Below are 24,930 nucleotides of genomic sequence, written 5' to 3'. Positions count from 1 at the left end.
CTGTACACCAAACGATTCCTAGATGGCCTTGCTGTCAAACTATGTTTTGCAGTGGCGGCTTATACCTTATTATTCTGTTAAAGCGCCTCAACAATAAAATGTAAAATAAAACTGCCAAATTCTTGTAAATTTTATTACAGTTTACCAACTGCAAAAGATGTATTAAGTGCACATGCTGTTGCAACCCAACAGACCAGCATCGACAACTTCAACCCATGTGAGAACCTTAAACTTTTTACTTTTTGTCATTTAACATACAAATGCTGAAACATATTTCCTTCAAAATCATTACACTATATTAATACAAATTAGGATAATGGCCAACAGAAAGAAACGAATGGTAGAGTACATTGTGGTTGTGAAACCATATAAACGTGTACAATCGCCGGTGTTCGAACCCAGAAAAGCACATCTTTGCTACCACAATAATTTGATATCTTAAAACAGATTTTTTTTTACCTCAACCAGTTTTAACAGGGCAGTTGAAAAGAAGAGGTGCATGTTGGTTCCAAGGAAATAAACTTACTCCACAGTGCCAAGTCCTTCCTCAGAAGCCAATAGTCACTCAGCCGCACAAGAAATTCCAAACATTTTATGGAACCTGAAGGTTCATTACTGTGTTCACAAGAACCTGCCATTGGTCCCTATCCTGAGCCAGATGAATCCAGTCCATACCAAACCATCCTATTACTCCAAGATCCATTTTATTATTACACTCCCACCTATATCTAGGTCTTCCTAGTGGTTTCTTTCCTTCTGGTTTGTCCACAAAAACCTTGTGTGTATTCTTCATCTCTCCCATGCACGTTGCATGCCCTGTCCATCTCAGAGGTCCTTGCTGTCTCCATAATCAGGACAATGATAATGGAGATAGCAAGGACGTCTGAAATATCAGCAAACTTCTACCAGACCACACAGTGCAACAACCCAGAAGACAGTCACTTCAAATTGAGCAACCCTGGTTACAAAAGCCTGAACATATGACTCACATGGTAGAAACATGAAAACACACAGAACTTTTATGGAAAACTTCTCACTAAGAAAACAGGGTTATGAAATGGAGAAGAGTCTCAAGATCAAGTCCAGTTTTTTTAACTGGAACTAGGAAAGGATTAAAGGCTAAGGTCCAGAAATTCATCAAGCTTTACCTCTGCCTTCATCCTGTTATGACAATGTGTTTAGGTACAAAGGCAACTTGAATATATTTTATTTTCCACTTTCATATAACAACTCTTACTACGCAATTCTATCATGCAGCCCAAATTAAACATCTGCAACGTGTAATTTTCCAGTTTCCATAATTATGTCTTTTGGTTACATAATCCTTCAAAGAAATACACAGATAAACAGCACAACTTTTAATGATTTTAAAAAATAATTTGCACAGAACATACATCCCACTGGTACTGAGCCAGCCCTTAATATATTTTAATAATAAAACAATTTAAAGAATTCAAATCAATACAAAACACTCAAGAATTTCTTACAAATATATGTAAAACATTTACTGGTATTAATATGTTGTTTCACCCGACTGGTACAGGTGGAACAAACCAGCCCCCTAGAGAATTCATATCACTCCACAGTTCTGGAAGAGTCAAAAGAATCTTGCTGATTTCTACCACGGTCTTACAACGTAACCACAGAAGAGAGCGCAATTATAAGAATACATATTTTCCAATAGGAAGATGTCAAAGCACAATACATGTAAATGCATACAAAAATTAATAAACAAGACTGTATATGCAAGACTGCATATGCTACTCGCAATCAACCTGCTAAATTCAGCTTTCAAAACAAAGTAACATTTCATATGACTACAGAAGCAAAATGAGAATAACCCATTTTTAAATAATTCTGAGCATGTAACAACCACTTAAACAGTGCAAAATGTAGAAGTACTATTTCTCACAAAGTTATACTGAAATGAGTACTTCGAAATACATTCTTCTTTCTGGAGTAAAAGTACGTTAAAATACTGTGAGGAACTGTCATACGGTTTTAAAATAGTGAAAGTAAAAATCTCAAAACATAACACAATTTTACACACACACACACATATATATGCTACTGACATGTATAAAAACACTGGTAGCTTTCTTTGTTGTCGATTAGAAACAAGTGACTGATTTCTAAGTTGATATGATGGTACGTTTGTTAAGTTCACAGTACTGATATTATATTTTTAAATATGCATTGTCTATAGTGACAATTCTTCAGGATGGTAGTTACTTGTACCTGCACATAATGAAGCAGAGAAAACCAATACACATTCCTTGAAACAGAAAACATTTAAGAATTTTAAACCAAAATACAATTACTTCGTACTTTAAACCAGTGCTCCTTCAGAATACTTTGAACCAAATTTATGTATGAAAATATATATAAAGAAAGACAACAAATGGCACCCAATTAACTTGCGTATGCAGATAAAAAAGACAATTCCAAGAAATGGCACTCAAATTGAGCAAAACAACACATTCCTCCAAGTAAAACAGAACTCTCTTACAACCATCAGAAAACACCCATTACCAACAGTTCCTCTTCCTGACACCAATGCAACGTCAACCTACATTATAGATCATTCTTCAATACAGAATTAATTCTTTATGGTCTTTTTTAATAATTCTAATGGCTGTACCATTTTCATTAATCATACCACTTCCAGTATACTGAAAGTGGCTGGTTTGCATTGCCTTTACAGGCAAAGCTTGCCCAGCAGAGCTGAATAAAAAGAAAAGCAACACGCTGACTGAAACACTTATCAGCCAGGTTCCATCTCCAACTTACAGCTCTCTGTGTTTCTTAGATCTCCATCTGGAACTGATCTTGTGACTCATCATTCACCACATCTGCAACAAACACCAATGTTTTGACACAATGGAAAATTACATAGGCATAAATACTGGGAACAAACAAAAATGTATTCACCCACACATGCATACACACACACTTATGTATATGATTAAGCAAGTTTTCTTACACATGTTTAGTAACCAAATCTGTACGATTCCATTAAAATAATACGAAAAAATTAAAATATTTTTACCCTTCACTTACATGCATATCTCTTGGAATTGCAACATAAATGAGCAAAAATAAGAGGCCTATGGTCATGACAAAAAGATTCAAGGGGCAATGGATAAGTACTCAAAATTATGAAAACTCCAAAACTGCAATCTGAAAAACATTTTAAACCCACTAAACTAATATCATCAGCACAGACCAGATGTTTGTGTCTCAATCACTGTTACCTCTAAACTAATCCAGGCATGAATAATGAAATACTGAAATAAAGACAAATATTCAAAGAACATTCAGTACTGTTTACAAAACTACAAGACCGTAATCAGTACTACTAAAGTACAATCTGTATTTTCTTCGAAACCATATCATAAATCACATGGTCTCTTCCTTATCACCAAAACTTAATCAGTACCATTATCAATGCCATCTCTCCTATTTACTATCATGATCATCAAAGTTATATACTTTACATAAGAATCACTCCCTGCTTAAGTAGTTAATAATTTCATTTGGTACAACATAAAACCACCCCAAGACAATTTTAAACTTAAATTCTGATATCAGATTTGAAGCTTTCATAGCAACACAGCAGAGTCTTCTCAGGTGATCAGCAATATGACACTGGCATTCATTTGCAACATCATTCTCACATGGCTGATCGCCTGAGAAGACATTGCATTTAGATTAATTTTGATATTGTTCTTACATCCCAGAAAAATGGGAAACAGACTGTATAAACGCAACAGCTCAGTTGATAAAGCAAATTTTAACAACTGCTGAAATTAATTTTAAAAATTATGAAACCTCACATGTTTAATGATAAAATTTTATGATAGTGGTGTAAAAGAGGCACTGACAAAGTGCTGATGTTCTTCAAAGTGTTAAATATGGCCTTAAACTGTAATCTTCTTTACTGATTTCTAACAGTTCAACCTAGGACAATCAAATGTCACTAGATCAATCCAGCCTATCCACAACCATGGCAGCCCATTTTTAAAAATAAGACGTTTCACTAATGTATATAAACCTCAAACCTTACATATATAAATGTTGTTACTCACCCTTCTTTATTGGACTTTGTATGATATTGGAATTTTCTTTTGGTGTGTTAACTCCCTTAATCAATGATGCTGGGAAATTTGGGTAGTTCTTAGGTGGTGTCCTGGCAATTGGAGAGTTCCTGAGTTGCATGAGAAATGCTCTCTCGTACACAATTCGTGTGCCTACAGAAACAAAAATATATCTCATAAGTAAAGGTTTCATTTATGAAGTTTTTGCAAAATAAAATTACAGTACAGTCAAATAGATACTCTAAAACTGAAATGTCTTTAAATTTAAGGGAAAACTTTTATACTTAACAGCGATTTCAATATGTTACTGAGTTCCATATCCAAGAAAAAAACTGGACATACAAGGACAACTACATCTCAATCATGTGTGACTAAAAGATTGAGTGTTTGTTAACAGGATGCTGTGGGGAATATTTTGTTGGACACACGAGACAGGAGTACAAATCACGACAAAATTCATAATGAGGAGAATCATAATTTGCAGTCTTCACCAATATTAAAGTTGTGAAATCATGGAGAATGATATTGGCGGCATATAAGAGGTAAGAAATTAATTCAAAATATGTTTGGAAAGCTGAATGGAAGCCCACTTGAGACAATCGTGCATATATGGGAGAATAATATTAAAATGAATCTTAAAACGATAGAATGTACGATTCGCAGTTTGTTCCAGTGGGTGGACGTTAATGAACAATAAAGAACCTTCATGTTGCAAAAAGACCGAAAATGTTTGGCCAGCTGAAAGGCGTAAATCTGAAACTGATGTTACAACCTATTTTAGTTTTGTCAAACCCAAGAAGTATTGTACTGACAAAATGTAAGCTTCGGGAAGTCTGCTACATATACCAGTACACAACAACATAACGGTGAAGGCCTACCTCCCGGTGTGGTCGAGTATACAGTTCCTCCTGGCGTCGTTGAATAATCTACTGGAAGCTGTGAAGCATCGTTTATTACAACTCTTCTTGAAGGAATTGTTTGACACTGAGTAGCTTGTCGAGCAATTGGTGAAGCCGACATACTTTATGTTACTAAATACTGGGATTAATTAAAAGGAAAATAATACAAGGGATGGGGTTTAAACCCGTATGAAGAAAAACGTTTTTACTGCTGTCCCTCTACAACATCCACTCAACCTAAACACATATACCACAATAGCCTTCTTCGACCAGTAATAAACAAACTACTTTGCGCAGGTGCAACTCTGAAATCAAATCAAAACCTTTAAAAATACAATTTCTTTTGTTTGGTGAATAACGAAGTATATAATAAAAGCTACATAACTGCAACACATAAAAATACTAAAATAAATGTAGAACGGAATAATATCTTCAATCCGTATATGAAAACCGACCTGCAAACTTGAAAAGAAAACAGTGTCTGAACTAATATTTGTAGTACGTCCAATAAGATCTCGAAAGAACTGCGCAGTATGGCGTTAGGTGTGTTATCTATGGGCGTTGTTGAGTCATTCAAGGCGATAGAAGTCTGACGTTTGTCGCACAGAAAAGTGATTGCTTGATTTGATCACATCTGTGACGTCGTAACAATATAACATTTTGAAATAAAATGCGCAAACAGTTATCCAACTTACACCAAACGTCACTGAGATTCTGCCAAGAATCACAAGTGTGTTCTAAGAAAAAGAAAACCATATAAATGCAACAACAAAAATTGTTGTTTCGAAGACAGATATCTTGTGAAAAGAACTGGTAGAACTTTCAATATACATGAAATATCGTAACAGTTGACACATATTACTTGTCATATTTGAAGTATAAATTAGACCCCAGTATGACATTTGTGTTGCCTCCGATAGTGTTTTAATTTTCCCTACTTTCCTTTTCAGTGAATTCAGTAATAAAATTGAATGCAACTGTTATTTATCGGCTCCTGGCTGGAACTGCATGACCCACCGCCAAGCGCTAAGGTTTTACCGATAGGAGTCAAGCATCGCTCCATAACAACAATAAAATGAACTTACCTGAGTAGCAGAAATTCCTACTGAAAACCGAGAAGTGATAGTTGCGTTAAACTTTATCAGTGAATGCAGTAGTGCTGGCATTAACGGAAAAACAATGCAATTAAACATACAAAATATGCATTAAACACTCGCAGCAGGAACAGGAAGTTAAGGCTGATAGGCATCCTCAGCACCTCCATGCAAATGTCGGAATGACTAAAATTAGGCCACGACCGCTTCCTTTCACATCGTTTCCAATTTATTATGCACTACTCGTCATATCATTCGAGACCATATAACCTGAGTAGAGATATCGTCGTTAAATAAGTTAAGAAAATAAATTATACATGAAATGCATAAATGTAACGCTTCCTTTTTAAATGCATTTCCAGCACCGTAATCTTAAATTTGTAAAGCTAATAAACTGTTGACAACTTACGGCAACGAACGTTTCAGATAACTCGTTATTGTATTATAAATTTCAACCCGAAGTAGGCCTATACAATACGTTAAACCGAGGGAATCATCACGAATATTATTTCAGCGCAATACAATAAGCAGCAGTAATTTCTTTTACTGATTCCATTTCTTACTCATTGTTTGCTTTATAATCATTTCACCAACGACAGTAATGGAAAATTATATATATATCTGTAGATGGAATCAGCTGAGCAAACACAAATGTTACTAGCAGAACTCCGTGCGACATGTGCAGCATATGGGATGTAGTTTCGTCCTAGCAGGAATTAACGCGACAGAGCACACACAAATTAATATTAAACAAGATGCAACTGAATACGATTTCATCTTAATCTTATATTGCTCATTTTATTTACGGATTTATAATTCAGAATACTGGCATTTCAGCCGCAAAAAACGATAGGACTGTTTTTTACACACTGATTCTTGACCGAATGATCAGCGCTCGTGCTTCGTATACGAAGGGTCCCAGGTTCAAATCTCGTCCCAGAGACCGGCTGACCTAACGGAGATTTTATCGTAAATTTCTTCAGTCCTTCCAGAAAGATGCCAGAATAGTAACCAAAATTAGACCACGACTACTTCCACCCACGTTCTAATCGCCTAGTCATACGACTCTACGCAGTCTGAGCTATTTACAACATTGTTAAATAAACTACAACTAAATACAGATAATTTAGTATAGGTTACATTAAGACATCTTTGACTGTATTTAAATAATTCATGTGTGTTGGAATTTTGTACAAAATTTAGATCACTTTTCAATTCACAACTGCCAATAATCAATTAGAACATCAACTCTTTGAAGCCGAAGAGAGAGAGAACTTCCTGTTTGCCATGTACGATGAAACCACTGTTTAAGGTGGCAACACGGAGTTTTCCTCCGGGGGCTTCTCCGGTTTCTCCGTGGCATCCCAATAATTACTCCATTCACACACAGAAGAAGGCAATGGCAAACCACTTCTGGATCATCTGCCAAGATCGTATATGAACAGGTCCCAGTCCGAGAAAAGGATGGAAGGATCCAGTTCATATGGACCTGTCGTCAGACAGAACACTACATAAAAAATAAATGCAACATACAAAGAAAGTGTCAAGTATTAATACACGTAGACCTCAAACACACACGGCGAGAGGGAAATGGCAAGAAATAAACAAGTACCCCACTTTTATTTTTATTCGTTTAAATTAAGGTCATTGGGACAGGTCGGCAACAGGCTACAGAATGCATGAAAAAAAATATAGTTACAAGATTTTTGTTGGGAAACATCACAGTGAGTTTCTGTGTTTGAAGTCGAAGCGTAGATGGCAGCTTATGAAGTGGCCGTCAGAGAAATCGGCCTAGGTGGCGAGACCACAAACTGGATTTAAATAACCCAATCAATATAAGGTGCCATGATTTACTTCTGTTGTAATAACCTCGTTCATAAGAGAAGATAATCTGTTGAGTTTAACAACTATCAGCTGCGAAAGGAAGACCGTTCACCATTAAGTATTTTAATACATTCGTGTAATGGGGTTTTTCTATGATGAAATACTAAGAATTTAAACAAAATAAACGGGAAGAGATCTTCGGTGGATCAGCAAGACCTGCAGACCACAGTTCGATAAACACCATCTTGCCCCCTTGTCACGACAAAAATTTCTGCCCTCAGTTCCCCGTTAAGTTCCCATTTGCGAAATAATGTTCTTTAATACGTAATAGATAACGGTCCTCATGTTATTTCAGTCTACCTTCTACATAAAAATGGGAGACAAAATTAATCCCTTCGAAGGGCAGCAATTTATAAAAACCCGCTTTGTTGTCATGTCTCGAAGGACCGTATCGTTTCCCTAGAAACAGAAATTGCGCAAAGTTACGCTCATGGAACAGAAAGCACGCACATCCATCTGGAAGATCAAAATCAATTGCCTCTCTCCACGTGTCAATGGAACTCGCTTACAAACAATAAAGAGTACTCTAATATGATCAGTTATCAGCTGTTTTGTGTCGCAACAAAACAAACTCATGTGACCGTAATGACGTCTGAATTTAATCAGTTTCCAAAAGCAACCAAACTTCTCTCAGCTACGCCTCGGCCTCATGACAACATATGATTAGATAAGATGAATAAAAACCTCATCAGAGCACCATTGATGGGTTTCCTCAGCATCTCTTACCGTCTTAAGTAAATGGTCTCTGCCTTGGCTTCCAATTCATCTTGCTTAAGGTCCAGAGGGTTTGTGTGGATCGTACTGGTTTTAAAAGAACCTATGGGTTGAATGCTTCACCGATCACTACGCAGAGCATGTTAGGATGTCCAGTGGACTGAGATTCGACCCAGGCACTTGCTGAATACATGTCAGGCACGTTTCAACTTGAATGTTCCTAACATGCTAAATGCATCACAAGTGGAACGACGTCTTAACACGTTTGATCAAACAGACAAAACCAGAAAAAGATAAATTACGAAAATAGATTATCTCGCATTATAGATTCACTTAATAAAAACTAACACAAGATGTAATAATAGCCTGTCAATCCAATATGGCTAACAGACATTAAAAAACAAACAACCCTGTCCTGATTTCTAAATCGGTCACTAGAGGAATGCGACAAACAACCTGAGCTCATCTGTCTAACATAACGTTAAAAAAATGAGATTTCTAGTTCTCAAAGCGACTAACATAAAAATGGCTGTCTTCTGGGTTGTATAACGCTGTGTAGACTGGTAGAAATTTAAGGACGTTTCAGATGTGTTTGCTGCCTCCACAACCAAAGACATCGACATTTATATTCGATATAAATACGAGATTTATTGCAATATTTTTGTTTTCAAGACGCACTGACGAGGTACAGTTTTCCTCACAGTTTCCTTAAACGCTCCTCCCTACTCAATACATAACAAAACAGGAAAACATACAAGTATGTAAAACAGAAACAGTTGATGCGCCTATAAAAACACCCAAACTCCGAGCGTGATTCTTTCAGGTGACCTGCGCATGGATTATGATAAGAAGTGACGTAGTTTGTGCAATCACTGCGATATAACTCTGGTATCTCTTATTTTAATTAGGGTTTTCAATACCAAATTTCATAAAAATCTATTCGCCGAAAGCGTCGCTGGACAAGAAATGTCGCGCTTTTACAGAACCCGAAAGAAAATTACCGTGTTCACAAAATCCCTAATCTTGACCTCCATGAATTCGGTACACACCGTCACAGCCAATTCCTTCAACCCTGTTGCTGCAACATTAGATTTCATTCACTGAACTACGAAAACGCATTTCTGTTGGTCTGGATGGTTCTGCCACGTAGATAGACGCATTTAAAGTAAAAAGACGAGGGTTGTTAGTCTTCCGTGCAACCAGCTAGGTAGAGACCACCTCTCATCGGCCGTCTTATTCAGTAGATTCGCATCTATCCCCTAATCTGGAAGTGGTATCTTCTCGCAAGGGACCCACTTAACATGGACCTCATACACAAGGCGTTCCACTTCACATAAAGACATAGAAATCGCTATGATAGTTTCAGCATGTAACTGTGATGTAAATCTAATACTTCTTGGGAGTGGCGTTATGTGTTCGAAGGTTAGTAACATTTAAAATACATAATTTTATTTTACAGCAGGTATTCTAGCGTGGACATTAGAATTGAATGGCATAGTTAACAATATCAAAACTGGCTTGGCCTAGCACTCCTAATAAAAATCTACTGTACTAATTTATGTGAGGTTATGGTATACAGTGACGCCAGTTTTCGTCCTTGGAACCAATTGAATATTAAAACACGCTCCCAGACTTAGATATTATACATAAGTAGAATTATAACCCAACAATGACTCGCAAACCTGACAAGTAATGGTTCAGGGTTGTTCATAACCATCGCATCTAGATTGAAGTGAAAAAACTGAATTTCAAACCTCGTTTACAAAGTCGGTTTGGATACTGATTTATATCTACACATTTTATTATAGTACAGTAAAAGGGACATACTACATACAGGCATGCAAGGGCGTGGAAAATACATTGATTCCTACACGCACTTCAATGCTAGACGAAGACAAAACTTTCACTTTCCAGTCGTTTTTATCCTCCGGGAACGTGCGTCCTAGCTGGACTAACGTAATACGCATAGAACGATCAAGGATCGATAGAGATGTGGATTACATGGATCGGCATAGGCTTCAGAGCGTTGACTTAAGAAGAGCACGGCCCTACATTACACATTAGGATAAGCAGGATTTCACTGTTTCACTAACCGACAAATACTAAAAATCAACTGTAATAATTATATTATTTCTAAAGATTAATTAGATCTACAAAGAATCTCTAAAATTGCAAGCGACAAGTCGCCACAAGGAAAGAAGTGACGTAGGAAGACCCGTGAAGGGGTGGAGGGATTCTCTTTGACTGGAAAAACATTATAACAGAAAGAATAATAATAATAATAATGAAACAGTTAAGATTATTATTATGAGTCACGATGAAGTCCCGATTTAAAGAAAGTATAACTGTGAAATCACCTGGGGAAAGTAATCTTAAGTAATAACTTATAAACACGTAAACTGTATAAAAAAAACTCCAGTATGATATCAGCGGCTTTGCTCATTTCAGAGTTAAAATATGTCTAATTCGGGACCTAACTATGACTCAACCTGTGTTATCTGTTAGCACCAGACACAGATGGAAATGAGTTCCTGTCACCCTCATTTAATACGAGCCAATGTCCGTGGTCACGGGCGATGGAGCGTGTTGGAGACCGAAAGCCCAATGCTCCAAGCTTTGTTCTGACACAAATTCGAAACTTGCTGAGGGGTACGAATGTATGTGTGATTTTTTCCATCGCCACATAAATACGCTTATCTCGATATTTTAGTGTCATCAAACGTGACTTCCTATCTTCAAATTTTGACACACAGAAAGTAGGCTCTTACAATATTCTGAATCGGATTTCTCAAAGGTAGACATAAATTCAGATTATGAGGCAAGTAGGTCTAATTGCACTTAATAACACGATTGTATAATGTTTGCCGACGTTGCTGGCTATAATGCACAGTTGTAATTTAGCCGAGAGTGGGTTTCAGCCGCTTGATTCCGGAATCGCGGGTTCGAATCCCACTCGACACACGAATGTATGTCTGCGTATTTTTGTGTTGTGTTGTCCTGCGTAGATACAGACCTTGTTAATGGCCAACCTCTCATTCAAGAAATCGCAACGAGTATCGAAAATGTTTCAAAAAGCTGGAAGAAAAATTCTTCAGGAATGTCAAGGATCATAGTGGGCTATAGCACCTATGTGGTATTTTAGTATGTGTAAATTTCTCAAAACTAATAATTCCTCATTTCGACCTTGTGAAAATGCTTGGAATAAATGGGGTTCGTTTATTTCCACAGTGTTCATTTTAAATCGAACACAGCTGTGGAACGTCAGAAAATGTGGAAGGTCTGGAACATGTCAGAAGAAAGGTGCAAAAACATCTTCATGGTTCTGTCGTACAGGGTTCAGTGTTTGGATGTGTCCTCTTTAATCTCTCAGTAACACGTGTGTTTTCTGTTCCCACAAAAACGAAAATCAATGTCTTGCCCCACCTTTAGTTTCTGTGTAGGAAGCAGACTGGGTCTACTACAAATGCAAAAAGAATGCCAAGATGTTTACAGTAACCTTTAAAGTTCTACAGGCATGACGTAACCAAAGAAGGTAACAACACAAACAAGACATGTTATCATGCTATCTCTACACCGGTTCTAACCGGTTGACCTTCATCACTTCCGGTGCCAACACTTCACAATCAATGACCCAACTACGATATTTGCCAAAAATATTGGCAAAAACTTGTTTGTCTTCCCAGTGCCTGTACACTGACATGACATCTTCGTTTTAAGCCATCGGCGGAGGGATACCTCGATCACTCATGAAGAGTGGCATGGATTTCAGAGCACTACATGTAACACGTACTGGAAAAGAAAGTAATTGCTATTCAAGAAACGAATTTTACGATTTCTTTTTTGGAATATTTAACCTGGGGCTCACCCAGTCTCCTATCCAATGGGTACCGGGGTACTTCCCCGGGGGTGACAATAACCACTCGGGTCGGGACGTGATAAGTTCTAAAATTTCGTACCGTACAAACTTCTCTTTCAGCCAAGGGCCTTGAAAATATAATTTCTGCCTCTTAAGTTCTTTTAGCTATGTCACTGTATACGTGCATTTTACTGCTTGTTGTTTACTTATTTTACGTAGATTGCAGTTCCGCAAGAAAAGCAAAAGCATTATTGTTTTCTTATCAGTTGCAACCACATTGTTAAGCGAACATTATTAAACTCTGTATAAAATTATCAATATCGCAGAACAAATACTGTAATTAACAATCAGGCGATGGCCAAGTTGTCTTCAGTTGAAGTTATCTATGAATGTAGTAAACAATTAATTGCGCAACAGACGCGCCATATTACGTGTCCAGGTTCAACAAGAAAAGAAACAACAAAACGCTAACCATTGTAAGACAATTTTAAATCGTGTTTCGTTTTTGTTGCGAACTCTTTGAATATCAAACTACTTATTTTATTCCAACCGTGGACACTCTCTTTGAGTCAGATGTATTGTGTACCGAAATCTAACTACTTCCACGGAACAGAACCATTCTTAAGAAACTAACATTCACTCAGCTAGTCAAGAAATTTCCCGCCGTTCATGAAATACGGATGTTCATTACCGTAGCCGCAAAAGCTCAGCAGTGGTTCCTATCCTGCGCAAGATCATTCCACTGTAATCCGTTACATTCTGTTTCTTTTATACTTCCACGTCAATGTTTGCTAAGTGGCTGCAGGATTCTGTAACAATTTTTTTGTATGAGCCTGTACAGTTGGAATAGTATCGTAAAATAATGTAAAAGTCAATTATCAATAACTTTTGACAAGGGCAGTTCATTGAAGGTGATAACTTTGGATGCCGAGACGTAAATGGAATGCTGACATTAAAATGGGTCTTGAGAAAATAGGTTATGGGTTTAACTACTTCAATGGCCGACTTTCGTGATGGCATTAATCACTGAATCTCCCGGCACAGCCCAACTAAGATCAACTGTTACGAGGTCGGGAAATCCAGCGGGAAGGATTTTCTCACTTTTAGTATTTCGCCATGAGTTCGAGCATAATGTAGGACGAGGAACTGACAATTTAAAATGTCGGTCTACCCCCAAAACTTGCTTTCCCGACAGCAGAACATTTCGGTATACGGGTTGGTTTGGAAATATATTTTCTCGGATAATAGAAATCCCTGATAATCCACAAAAATGAAAGAAAAACACGAAAATGTAACACGGAAGTTAGTGTATTTACAGACACATACACTATTAAATTTTTATATAAAATTTAATACAGTACATATCAATTATTATTAAAATGGATTCCAACTGGTAGTAATAAAGTTCTATTGTCGTAAATTTAAGATTTTTGCAACAATTGAGTACTGTTAATACGTCAAATAATAACATTGTATTTATTTATGTTATCTTTTAAACATTCTAGCTTTTACATCAGATTTTCTAAATTAATTTTCGTTTCAATTCAAACAGACCTCGGTTAACCAGCCTACGGAGAATTCGGAGCCTAGGGCAATACGAAACCGACTTTTGGAGCAACTCCTTTGGTCCTTGATAAATTACCCAGGAAATTTCAGACCTGACCTTGCTTTTGTCTGGCTTTTCTTCCTAGTCATGATGTGAAAGCGATTCTAAAGGGACCAGCACAGAAGTGAAGCAACCGTGCTGTGATAGCAGAACTTCTGCGAGACCTTCCAGCAATAGCGTGGCTAAGTGCAGAAATAGAAGTGTATTTTGTAAACACTGACTTTAAAATGCCACTTATAAGTCTACCAGGAGGCTATTATTTCACGCTTCAAAAAACACTAGTAGTAGATAAAGCGCATGTTTGTCCCACATTGTGCGCGTCTTGACTATTTACGCAGCAGTGTCTGACAGACGACAAACATCACCACGTGGATAAATTACTTGGCGACCTTCACAACACTGCCTAACAGGCCAGCCAAGAATTCTTGGCATGGCAGTTTATAGAACTTGGGTCAATGCTGTTTAACTTGCGATTAAGCTGAAGGCCCACAGTTATTGATCCACAACAATCATAAACTAAATTTCTCTAAACCGTACTTCCTTATCTCTGGTGAGGATGTTACTTTTTATTTATACTGACAATGACCCGATTAAACAATAGCAAATTATTTCACACTGTAAATTTCTTCTATAGACGCTGAAGTCAGACATCAGCATGGTCCTGTTACCAAGATTTCTATGTGTTCACATAAGCAATGTAAATCTAATATTTTAACGTATGCAAACTTACACCAGACTACCAGGCGCAACATCTCAAAAGAAAGTAAAGTTCATACTCGCCGACGTGAGAACCTGAACTCTCATGTGGATTCATCTGGTTCAGGCAAGTGACCGATTGCTCGCATGCCAGTGAAAACGGAAATGCACCTTCGGGCTCCATAAAAGAAGAGGATTTTTTTTTACTACCTTCTCAGGAAGGACTTTACTCGATGGAGTTAGTTAATCCAGTTTTACTTTTATTCACTCACTGTTCATGATCACCTTCGCGGAGGACATTTGATGTCCGTGCAAACTGTCACGCGGGTTTTAGTTTTTTTTGTAAGCTCTGTGAACTTTTACGAAGAAGGTGGTATAAATAACAATGACCCACTGGCGGCTACATTAGGATTGTGACGAACTGGGAGGTAACTTATGCTTGGCGCCGACGCGGCGATTCAGGACAGATAAATCAGTGAACCTGTTTCACATTCTTCTCTTTGTAGACAGGCAGTATTTTCTAAGAACGACATGCATTTAGATTATCTGCTTCAACGCCCCGACATACACACCGAACGTTGGAAAGGCACTCCCAGGTTCTTTTTATCCAAAGCGAGTCTTCTGCTGGGCCCAAGTTATTTAAATCCTCATGTTACCTAATTATAACAGCTGTTCTCCTCGACAGGGTTTTGCCAAAAATTTTGTTTGGTAACTTCACTGAATTGGAAGACTGGCTCTGTACAAAAATGTTAAGACACTATGCATAAATATTAATGCAGGGTATAAAAAACTGCCATGACATCAATGCAGATATTCAGATTGTGAGTAACATGTTACATTAGAACATTTGAAATATTTACGACATACAAGCACGGAATGTTATTTTCTTGGTGGATATGAATGTTAAAATAGTGCATTCCTCTTATTACTGTGCTGAAAATTATATTGTATTACCATGGTAGGTCACAGCAACATGTCACCAAATGGAGTACTAATGTTAATTCCATTACATTACTCTTTAAATGTTCACGAGGCAACAGGTGAGGCAGATTTCTTAATTAAATGGCACATTTCTAAATGATTGCTCCTAGTCCAACATCAAAGATTTTAGACTATGCAAAATTCTTCCATGACACAGCTGAAGAACTCACAAATTTGTTACACTAAGCACAGAGGTAGGGAGTTTTTCAAATGTCAAAGGGTAAATCCTGTCATTACAGATGTCATATAGGAAGGGTGTGTTTTCATATTATGAGAAATTAAATGAGCAGGATGCCACAGGGCACATTATGAGATGACTGTCCATCTGCAATAATTTTCCTTAACACACACACACACTGAATACAACCAATGGTAAAAGAAGGGTCGTGTTACTTTATTCTAATAGAATCATCATCATCTGTGGCTCTACAACCCAGTGTGTGTCTTGGCCACCTTTTTTGGAGGTTACTTAATCTATTTAGACATTCGGTAGGACTCCTTGGACGAGTGATCGGCCCGTCGCAAGTCCTCTACCTGTACACAGGACAGCACAACACAGAAAAACGCGGACAGACATCCGTGGCTTGAGTGGGATTCGAACCCACGGTCCCAGTGTCCATGAGCGCAAGGCCCAAGCGGCAGACCATGCGGCCGCTGTGACCAGCATTCTAATAGCATATACTACTGAATGTTAAAGTCACGAGGTCCATTACTTCTTAAAACATTTAAAAACTCTTAAGTAAAACAGAGGGGTTTATGTCTGAATTCACTGCTGCTAAAAGTTATTCCAATATAAAATAAAAGGGCAACGAGTCTGCGGCTAGTCAGTTTCTTCATTTAAGTACCACAGGACAGAAAATGTATATTTTGTTATTTAGTGATTTAAGAACTTGGCCAAATGTAAGATAAAGTTCTAATGGTTGTAAAGACGTTTTGTTGTTCTTCTGAATTGTATGGTGTGTGGACTTGTAGTATGATACTTTAGCCTTGAAGATGGAGACAGTATGTTCCTCTTAAAAACCTAGTATCTTGCTACAAGTCCAAAAAGCATTAAATTCCACAAGATCAACACAACATTGTGCTAAAGATAAAATTTTGTTTCCATGTAATCTCATGCAAAGTGAAAAGGGGCATATTAGGGCTTTCAGTCATGCAAGGAGAAAATTATTTGCAGTGAATCAACTCAATATGGCATTTCAACTATTGACTCACAGATGAAGTATATTGCATAAGGAAAACTGCGCGTGAAATATGGTCAGTAATATAATATTACGCTTAGGAAAGAGGATGAGAGCATTTCAAAGCAAGTGTTGGACTGGAACCCCCAAGGAGCACGGAAAAGGGGAAGACCGAGGATTACACGGCGGAGATCTATTGAAAAGTAAGCAAGATCACAGGGGAAAAGTTGGAAGGAAATAGAGGCACTCGCCAACAACCGAGAGAATTGGAGGAGCTTCATATCAGCCCTATGTTCCCAAGAGGAATAAAAGGAATTAACTAAATAATATAATATTATATAAATATAAGAGCATGAATAAAAATTACACAAATCAAATCCCAGTTATGTGCTGTATAAAGCAACTAAAAATTAATTTTCAATAAGGATGAAAAATAAACGGGAAGCAAACACAATTTTGGATAACAATACATTACTTGGATTAATAATAAACATGAAAAGTACTGTAAGGCAAATGGAAAAAGGATAACATATTTTGAATATGCATTATGGACTAATCACAGAAAAGTATGCCTGTGGACATACTGTTTACTCTATTATAGAATAGAGAGAACACAAAATTACACTTTTTTTAAAAAAATTAGAATGCACAATTTAGTGACCTAATTCAATGTATTTTCACTTTAACTGACATTGGATATAACTGAAAACCTTCCTCTACTACTTTCAGCATCATTTATGAGTTCATGGATGAAGACTTCAACCTTGCCATCATCACACAACCTATCCTTTTAAATTTCTTGCCAGCACTTCTGTCTGTTCTTGATGTCTTCTAATACCTGACGGAACCATTTTGTTCTATATCATCCCATAAGCTGTAATTCTAATGGCCATTCTAAGTATACTTCTTCTATCCAGTATCTTTCAATGGCCACTGTAATCAAGTCTCTTCTAATCCAATTAACAATTTTTGGATCCATTTTCTTCTCTAACACAACACTTCTAACTCTATCAGATCTTGTTTTTTACTCAGCACTTCTCAAAAATTTCAGATCCACTGCCTGGATTTTGCTTTTGTTTCTCTTTGAACGGGTCCACATCTTGGTATTACATGTTACAACTAGCTTATCACACTTAAAAAAAGTTGTTTTAGGACATCTACGCTCACTGTTATTTCTAATCGGCAACTATATGGTGCTACAACCCAGAAAACAGCCATCTTCTCTCTTATCCTGACGTTTGTACCGTGGTTCCCTGAAATCTTTAGTCAGTGCCTGGTTCAACCAGTAAAATCAAATACTCAGGTAATCACTTGCATAATACGCAAGTTCTTTAAAATAATTTGTAAACAGTGGTAAAACATTTTCTTATTAAAAATATTTGTATAGCAAAACAGGTGTCCGCAGTGGCCGCGCGGTCTGAGGCGTGGACCTTGTGCTGCTGGAACCGTGGGTTTGAATTCCACTCAAGCCATGGATGTTTGTCCGCGTTTTTCTGCGTTGTGCTGTCCTGTGTACAGGTAGAGGCCTTGTGACGGGCCGATCCCTCGTCCAAGGAGTCCTGCCAAATGTCTATAGATCGAGCCAACAAAAAGTTGGTACCCGCAGTGCTCAGGCACTTGAAAAACGGGTCGTAAGGCAGTATAGGAAAACAGAAGGCTGTTGTAATAGTTGATGGAAAACTAAAATGCTCATAAACTGGCAGAAATTTTATATGATATATAATTAGATATATTAGAGGCCACAGGTTGGAACTGAAACCGTCACCCACATGACTGGCTATAGGTTCAATTCTACCTTAATATCCACGTGATATCCGCTACAAGGAAGTCCGAAGTTTCTTATTCCTTCTCGCCCATGCAATTTACCGTTTTAGAATATTGATAGAGCTCAAACTTTATGTGCCAGTTTATGCAATTTTGACTATCTTCGTCCCACTAAACGCCTTGTAGGTGCTTGGGGGCAGAGGAGGTATAACTCCTACCCATTCTTAACCTAGGCACTAGACGGGGGTGAGCGGTCAGTGTCATGCCCCTGCTGTGCTATACCCCCAGGAAAGGACCCTGGCACCCATTGGATTGGAGGCTAGGTCAGCCCCAGAGCCTATCTGGATGCAGAGGTTACAGGAAATATCCTCTGCCCCAGTTGGGAATCGAACCCTGGTCATCCAGTTCAAGAAACCTTAATTAAAATTATGATTAATCTCTGTTCTTAAGAACTCTAACTATATATATCTACATATTTTATGTAAGAACAGTGATCACTCTGATTTGTTTAATTAATACTTTATATACAATAAGATCGTCTTCAGTTACTTATAATCAACTCTAAGCTCATCTAAAAATCAACTTCTCTGTATGAAGGTGATTAAATACAATAAAACTTCTTCAATGATCAATGTAACTACCCCATGAACGAAAGAGTATGAACTGCGTTAACGCTTTGACGCCAAAAATCTTCTAAATATTATGAAGGAATTCAGTCTGTACATCAAATAAAATACAATAATTCAACATTACAAAAATCAATTGGTTAATGCTATTTAAGAAAATAATCTGAAACACACAAAGCCCATAAAATGCCCAAGATTTGAATGTCTCACTCTCTTTCTTGAAACGGGAAAGATGAACAACACTTCTCGGACAACTGAGAGTGAAATTAATACTACAAAATACAAGATATAAACCTTTCTGTAGAATTCTCTCAAATAGATATTATGTATCGGAATTCTTGGACTAGTGATAAGCAAGATTACGTGAAGACGTGTATTAAAATTGCTGCAGGATTCACCGATAAACAGAATTTAAACTGGGATTCTGATATTCTACACAGGTTATTATTACCTTATGTTACAGGTGAAGATTTAAGACTGCTTTTCTTTTTTTTCTTTTTCAGTAAGCACTTTCTTTTCAAACTGTTCAAATTCAAGTTTTGTCAATATCTGAATTTCATCTTCTATCTGTTCTACTCCAAGAACCTGCAAATTAAATTAAATCAACATTACTTGCAATAAATGGAGTACGGAATAGTATGCGGACTGACACATCATAATCGCAAGAAGTGTAAACTATGGCTTCCATTCCTAAAGTGGCCATCACTTTGCAGTGTCCCTTGCAGGTGACCAGTGACACATGCATTATACACTTCAACCCTGAGAAAGCCTGGTCAAAACATCTACAAAAATTTCATATTCAATGCTTGAATTTTGCTTCTGTAAGGGTCCATGTTTCCCACGTAATGGTACCTGCACCTTGTCGTGGTGGTGGGGCTTGAGTACCTCAGTCACCCCAAGAGCTATGCTGGCAGTAGCATAGCTACTGGTAGGGCCTCCCTAGCCAGATTGGTCGAGGGGGAGAGGTCAGACTAAGACAGGTACCCTGGTCCTCCAGGTTGGGGGTTGGTCGCAAGGCTAGCAACCTTGCACCGTAAAAGGGAAGATGTTTTGAAACCTCGATCAAAGCCTTGGGTAGACGGACCTAACAGAGGACCGAATGGAAGAGGAGAATTGAGGAGGCCATGGACCGAATATGAACCGGAGAGCCATAAAAGAAGGGTCCACGTTGCAGTGTTAAATGCCACATTTGGTGTAAAATATGTTTTGTAAATTGTATTTTGCACTGTTCTGTGATTTCTCTGTCCCATACTATCCTTCCAATTCATTATTCACTACCATTCTCTCATTCAACACTATACAGCCTGAGCTACTAAAAAAATGTCGTTAAATAAACTATAAATAAATATGTCACTTGTTGTACTGATGGCGAATCTTTAAGAATTTAATGCTACTGATCACAATTTTAAAATAAAGGAAGGGTTGCCTGAATGCATTTAGGTACAAACCTCTGGTATATAAAATTGTAACATATTCTGAATTCCATTCTTCAAAGTCACCACTGAGCTCGGACAGCCAGTGCAAGAGCCTTGCATCTTCAGCTTCACAACACCATCTTCAAATCCCTGAAAAACAAAATTACTGGGTATTCATAAGAAAGCTCTAAGTTCCATGCAGAAGTTATGCCTCAGAATCTACAGAGTGGGTGGGAGGTAAGTATGCATTGAGAAATGGTTATAACCTTTATATATCCAATGCAAAGCGATAATTTAATGCCTACTTACTTCCCACCCACTCTGTAGAGTAAAGATCCTGTGCATCACATCACCAAACTAAAGATGGAAAACATAAGTACAGCTCTGGATGGGAGTAAGCAATAAGCCTCATACTCTACATCCTAATGCCTCAGTATCTGTTAGGTATAAGGGGCTGAGTGGGTTCCACACCTGGATCCATGTGATGATAACAAGAAAATTCCTAATGCTATTACCAGGTACTGAACCCTAGCCCTCCATTCACAAGACACCATAATCATGGCTATCAGTAATGTTTTCACAATACAGTCACAGAAACAGAACATAACTGTGAGATAAACACAGAGTTTACAACTTAAACAGGGTTTTTTATTTATTTCAGTAATATGTTTATTTTATTTCACTGCAACTTAATCAATGTAAATTAGTTTTACACATGACATGGAAATATATAATAAATTTACAGAAACATGAGTAAACTGAGAGAGAAAATATTTATTTTGAAGTCCTGAATTAGTACTGGATGGAATTAAAAATATCATTTGAAAAATGTAACAATATACAATTTCTGTACTTGCAATTATTACATACAACACAGAGGAATTTCAACCACCAATAACACGTTATTTATATCACAAAAAACTTCATAACCACAAAATGTGTCAATATTCTACGTCTGGAGATGCGCAGTAAAAGGAGTTACAATGATACATTTGATTAATCATTAATCACTTCCCAAGCAGTTAAAGAGACAATGTAAATATTAAGTTCTGCAAAATAATATGAGCTTCCAGTACATAACATAATAAAGAACTTAAAAATATTTGTATACCATGAAGACAATGTCACCACCATCCTCCTGTACTGTAGGCCTGATTCTTGTGTCTAGCAACTCCTTTATCATCTGGACTGTTTCATCATCATCATCTTTAATTTCTGCAATTATAATTATCCAGTCATTAGTTTATAATGGGACAACATAAAGGAGTTTTGCATGTAACCATAATACAAACTTCAACCATATCCCATGCTTACGTGTGTCAGATGAAGGCTCAGATTCGGTAACAACTGGTAAGCCACTAGCAAAGAAGTCCATGATAGTCGCAAAAATGTCGGGCTTTAAGATTTTCCACTCAACATCTTCGTCCAACTGTCATAAAAACATAGGCACAACGTTAGTCAAACTTGAAGGATGTATGTAGCATAATATATCTGGATATTTTATATAACAAAAATATGATTAACACACAAACTGCCATAAATATTCAACAAATGTACAAATATTACAAAATTCCCACAATCACAAAGCCACTCATTGTCGCCACAATGGTACTTATAGGTATTGTGACTTGTGAACGATGCCTACATTCTGATGCAGCAAGAAAATGCACTTGAGCACAGGTAAAAAATGTGAAAAGCTGACATCATCCACCATACAAGCCGAAACACCGAAAAGAAGTTGAAGTATAGTGTTTCCACAGACATTTAAAAATGTACGCAGATCCTTATTCAGCACCTACACTATGGTGCATTTCTTTTCTGAATCACAGTGTAGGCAGCAGCAGAATAGGCTTTTTTAAAAAAAATAGGACTTACAAATTCATAACCTAGGAATTATATACAACACACAACAAAATTTTCTAAGACCATCTATAAAACTTCAAACATGTTCTTGACAAAATTAATTATCTTAAAAATGCTAAGATATCTATGATAACTGAATTTTCTAAGATACAAATTCTATCCACTATCATCTCCTCAATATGAGGTCCATCTAACATACAAAAATAATACAGAACAAGGATTGCCAACCATGTTCCCACAAGCACCTTGGGGCCTCAGAAGGATTTTGGGGTGCCCAAAATTTTTTTAGAATATTCATATAAAGTTTTAAATGTTTAATTTGTTATTATCAAATTATATGTCACATTCTCATATTGCCCTTTGACTCGGTTGGTGTAGCAGATGTAAGAACACAATGGTAACCTAATTATTTCAGCTCACATCTTTCTTTTTGGTACATTCATATGGTGCCCATTATAAATTATAAGCTCCTACTAGGTGTAAGAAAGGTTTGCATCCCTTTCTATATGAATAGTGAATTTGGAACAACAGTCAAGAATTAAGACAGACAAGTAAAGTTATGTTACATTAAAAAGAAAGTTAAACATTATTACCTTGGTGACTGTGATAAAATCAGGACCAAAGAATACAGATTTTACACCCTCAATTCTAAACAGCAGCTTGCACAGTGGTGATCGATATGCAGACTGACCATTTGGAAAATCCATTGTTTCTCCAGAACCTAATACCTGAATGTTATAACGTAAATTAAGTATACAATCTGGAAATAAAACATTCTGAAATAGTATCACAGATATTCTATGTGAAGAACAGTCTACTAATTAAGAAAACATTGACTCATAATTATATATAAAGATAGATTTTGTTAAAAATCATAAAGAACAAAAAACAGTTATTTTGCTACTTGAGAAAATAAGGAACTAATCTTCAAATAGAACAAGTTGTTTAAAAATGTAATTTGTATTAGCATATTAGTAAAACCATACATAGTTACCGGCACCCCAGGGAGAAATTTCAGACAATTAGGATTTGGTGTTTCCTGAGTCTGAATAAACATTGACCTCCTTGGTACAAAAGAGACCGAAATGGCTGGAGTCCTAACAGCAAGACAAGAAGTCCTTGAGCTGTTTAGGTGATAATGCCTTTTATTTCCAAGAGACTGGATACTGCAAGAACACGAAGCTTACATGAATATCGAAGTCTGATAAATTAATACAGTTGCATACTGCCCATACAATAATTTATAAAATAATAGCTTTATCTAATGACAGTTGAAGTGGGGTTCAGTACATTACAAAGCTGAAGATCTGAAGTAACCATACACAAGCCTGCATGGTATCTCAATGCAGAAGACCAGTCTTCATTACAGTGGTCGTTTCAAGCACAAAAAGCATAATTAAAATGTTAATTCAGTGCTGCATATATGATTTTCTGTTCTTACATGTTAAAAAGTAATACTTACACATGATAACTAAATTGAATGTATGTTCTAAATTGCTTCCAACAACCTGCACAAGTCTAACATAGAATGTATGCATATTTATAAATTTCTCACAATTCTGTCAAGATGGGAAAACTTTGCATGTTGTTGGAAGAATGAGGAAATATAATTGCAGTACTGAACCTGTATTTCTTAAATTGACTTTCAATTTTTGTATGTATATAACATAAATCACGCTCTAAATCTTGCTCATTTTTCATTATCTTGCTACAGACAGTTCTCGCTGGCAACCGCATTACTTTCATTTACACGTTTCTTACCTTTCTGCTGTGCATCCCTCACTTATTTTACCTTTAATCCTACAAAACAAAGCTTGAACTCTCTCACGTATAAAACAGAATTTAGGGTAAACATACACAATGTGCGCAAACAAAATACCCTCCATGCTCTTCTGAAACTTGGGCTCTACTAAATTTTGGTATGAAGAAAGCACTACCTGATATGGGTAATATATTGTCCTAACCTTACTTTTTCTATTTACCGTCAAGAATTTTAAGCGTGTCATTTTACACACTTTCACTCGTACCTATGATATTATGAACCATGTTTTAATGCAGTGAGCATTCAAAAGGCATACAAAAACAAACATATGGCATTCTTACTTTGCATTTTGCAGAGCAGTAATATATGCTACATTTCTACGACATGCACAAAAAACACTTAACGTTCTACCCGCCATTTTGCCTATATTTCCAGTTCCCCAGCCACGATTCTCGTACCATGGAAGATATGCAACGGGCAAGTCACGTCAGCAAA

General features: G+C 37.0%; 2 protein-coding genes across 7 annotated transcripts; both read right to left on the bottom strand.

Moving 5' to 3' along the window:
• Nucleotides 1-1,343: 1,343 nt before the first annotated feature.
• Thor (eukaryotic translation initiation factor 4E binding protein thor) lies at nucleotides 1,344-5,117 on the bottom strand. The gene is made up of 3 exons (XM_022066645.2): nucleotides 4,976-5,117; nucleotides 4,089-4,250; nucleotides 1,344-2,852 (listed from the first exon to the last, which is right to left on the bottom strand). Exons 1-3 carry the CDS (start codon nucleotides 5,115-5,117, stop codon nucleotides 2,806-2,808), a joined length of 351 nt encoding a protein of 116 aa, XP_021922337.1. The 3' UTR covers nucleotides 1,344-2,805.
• On the bottom strand, nucleotides 5,060-24,930 carry LOC110831021 (NFU1 iron-sulfur cluster scaffold homolog, mitochondrial). 6 transcript variants are annotated; one of them, XR_015537840.1, is made up of 9 exons: nucleotides 24,435-24,666; nucleotides 23,668-23,839; nucleotides 23,267-23,401; nucleotides 22,125-22,239; nucleotides 21,922-22,025; nucleotides 20,844-20,960; nucleotides 19,847-19,980; nucleotides 5,452-7,579; nucleotides 5,060-5,301 (listed from the first exon to the last, which is right to left on the bottom strand). XR_015537840.1 is itself a non-coding variant. In XM_087358720.1 (8 exons), exons 1-7 carry the CDS (start codon nucleotides 24,557-24,559, stop codon nucleotides 19,867-19,869), a joined length of 882 nt encoding a protein of 293 aa, XP_087214846.1. In that variant the 5' UTR covers nucleotides 24,560-24,666; the 3' UTR covers nucleotides 5,060-7,579; nucleotides 19,847-19,866. The 6 variants fall into 6 exon arrangements, 5 of the variants coding, with proteins under 5 accessions (XP_087214846.1, XP_087214848.1, XP_087214847.1 ...); XM_087358720.1 differs by having other exon boundaries at nucleotides 5,060-7,579; XM_087358722.1 differs by lacking the exons at nucleotides 5,060-5,301; nucleotides 5,452-7,579 and adding an exon at nucleotides 12,161-12,477.

Source organism: Zootermopsis nevadensis, unplaced genomic scaffold (genome assembly GCF_977971745.1).
Source record: "Zootermopsis nevadensis isolate Lab colony 2312 unplaced genomic scaffold, Znev_1.0 Znev_ptg000030l, whole genome shotgun sequence".
In the NCBI taxonomy this organism is placed as follows: domain Eukaryota; kingdom Metazoa; phylum Arthropoda; class Insecta; order Blattodea; family Termopsidae; genus Zootermopsis; species Zootermopsis nevadensis.
Note: the sequence above shows the minus strand (reverse complement) of the source record. Positions and strands in the feature narration are given on the sequence as shown.

Coding starts and splice junctions, on each gene's coding strand:
- Thor (XM_022066645.2), bottom strand. CDS start 5,117: ATGTCGGCTTCACCAATTGCTCGACAAGCTACTCAGTGTCAAACAATT. Junction 4,251..4,975: donor ATACTCGACCACACCGGGAG/GTAGGCCTTCAC, acceptor TTGTTTCTGTAG/GCACACGAATTGTGTACGAG. Junction 2,853..4,088: donor ACAAAGTCCAATAAAGAAGG/GTGAGTAACAAC, acceptor TGTTTGTTGCAG/ATGTGGTGAATGATGAGTCA.
- LOC110831021 (XM_087358720.1), bottom strand. CDS start 24,559: ATGGAGGGTATTTTGTTTGCGCACATTGTGTATGTTTACCCTAAATTC. Junction 22,026..22,124: donor TGAGCCTTCATCTGACACAC/GTAAGCATGGGA, acceptor TTATAATTGCAG/AAATTAAAGATGATGATGAT. Junction 19,981..20,843: donor TACAATTTTATATACCAGAG/GTTTGTACCTAA, acceptor TTTAATTTGCAG/GTTCTTGGAGTAGAACAGAT.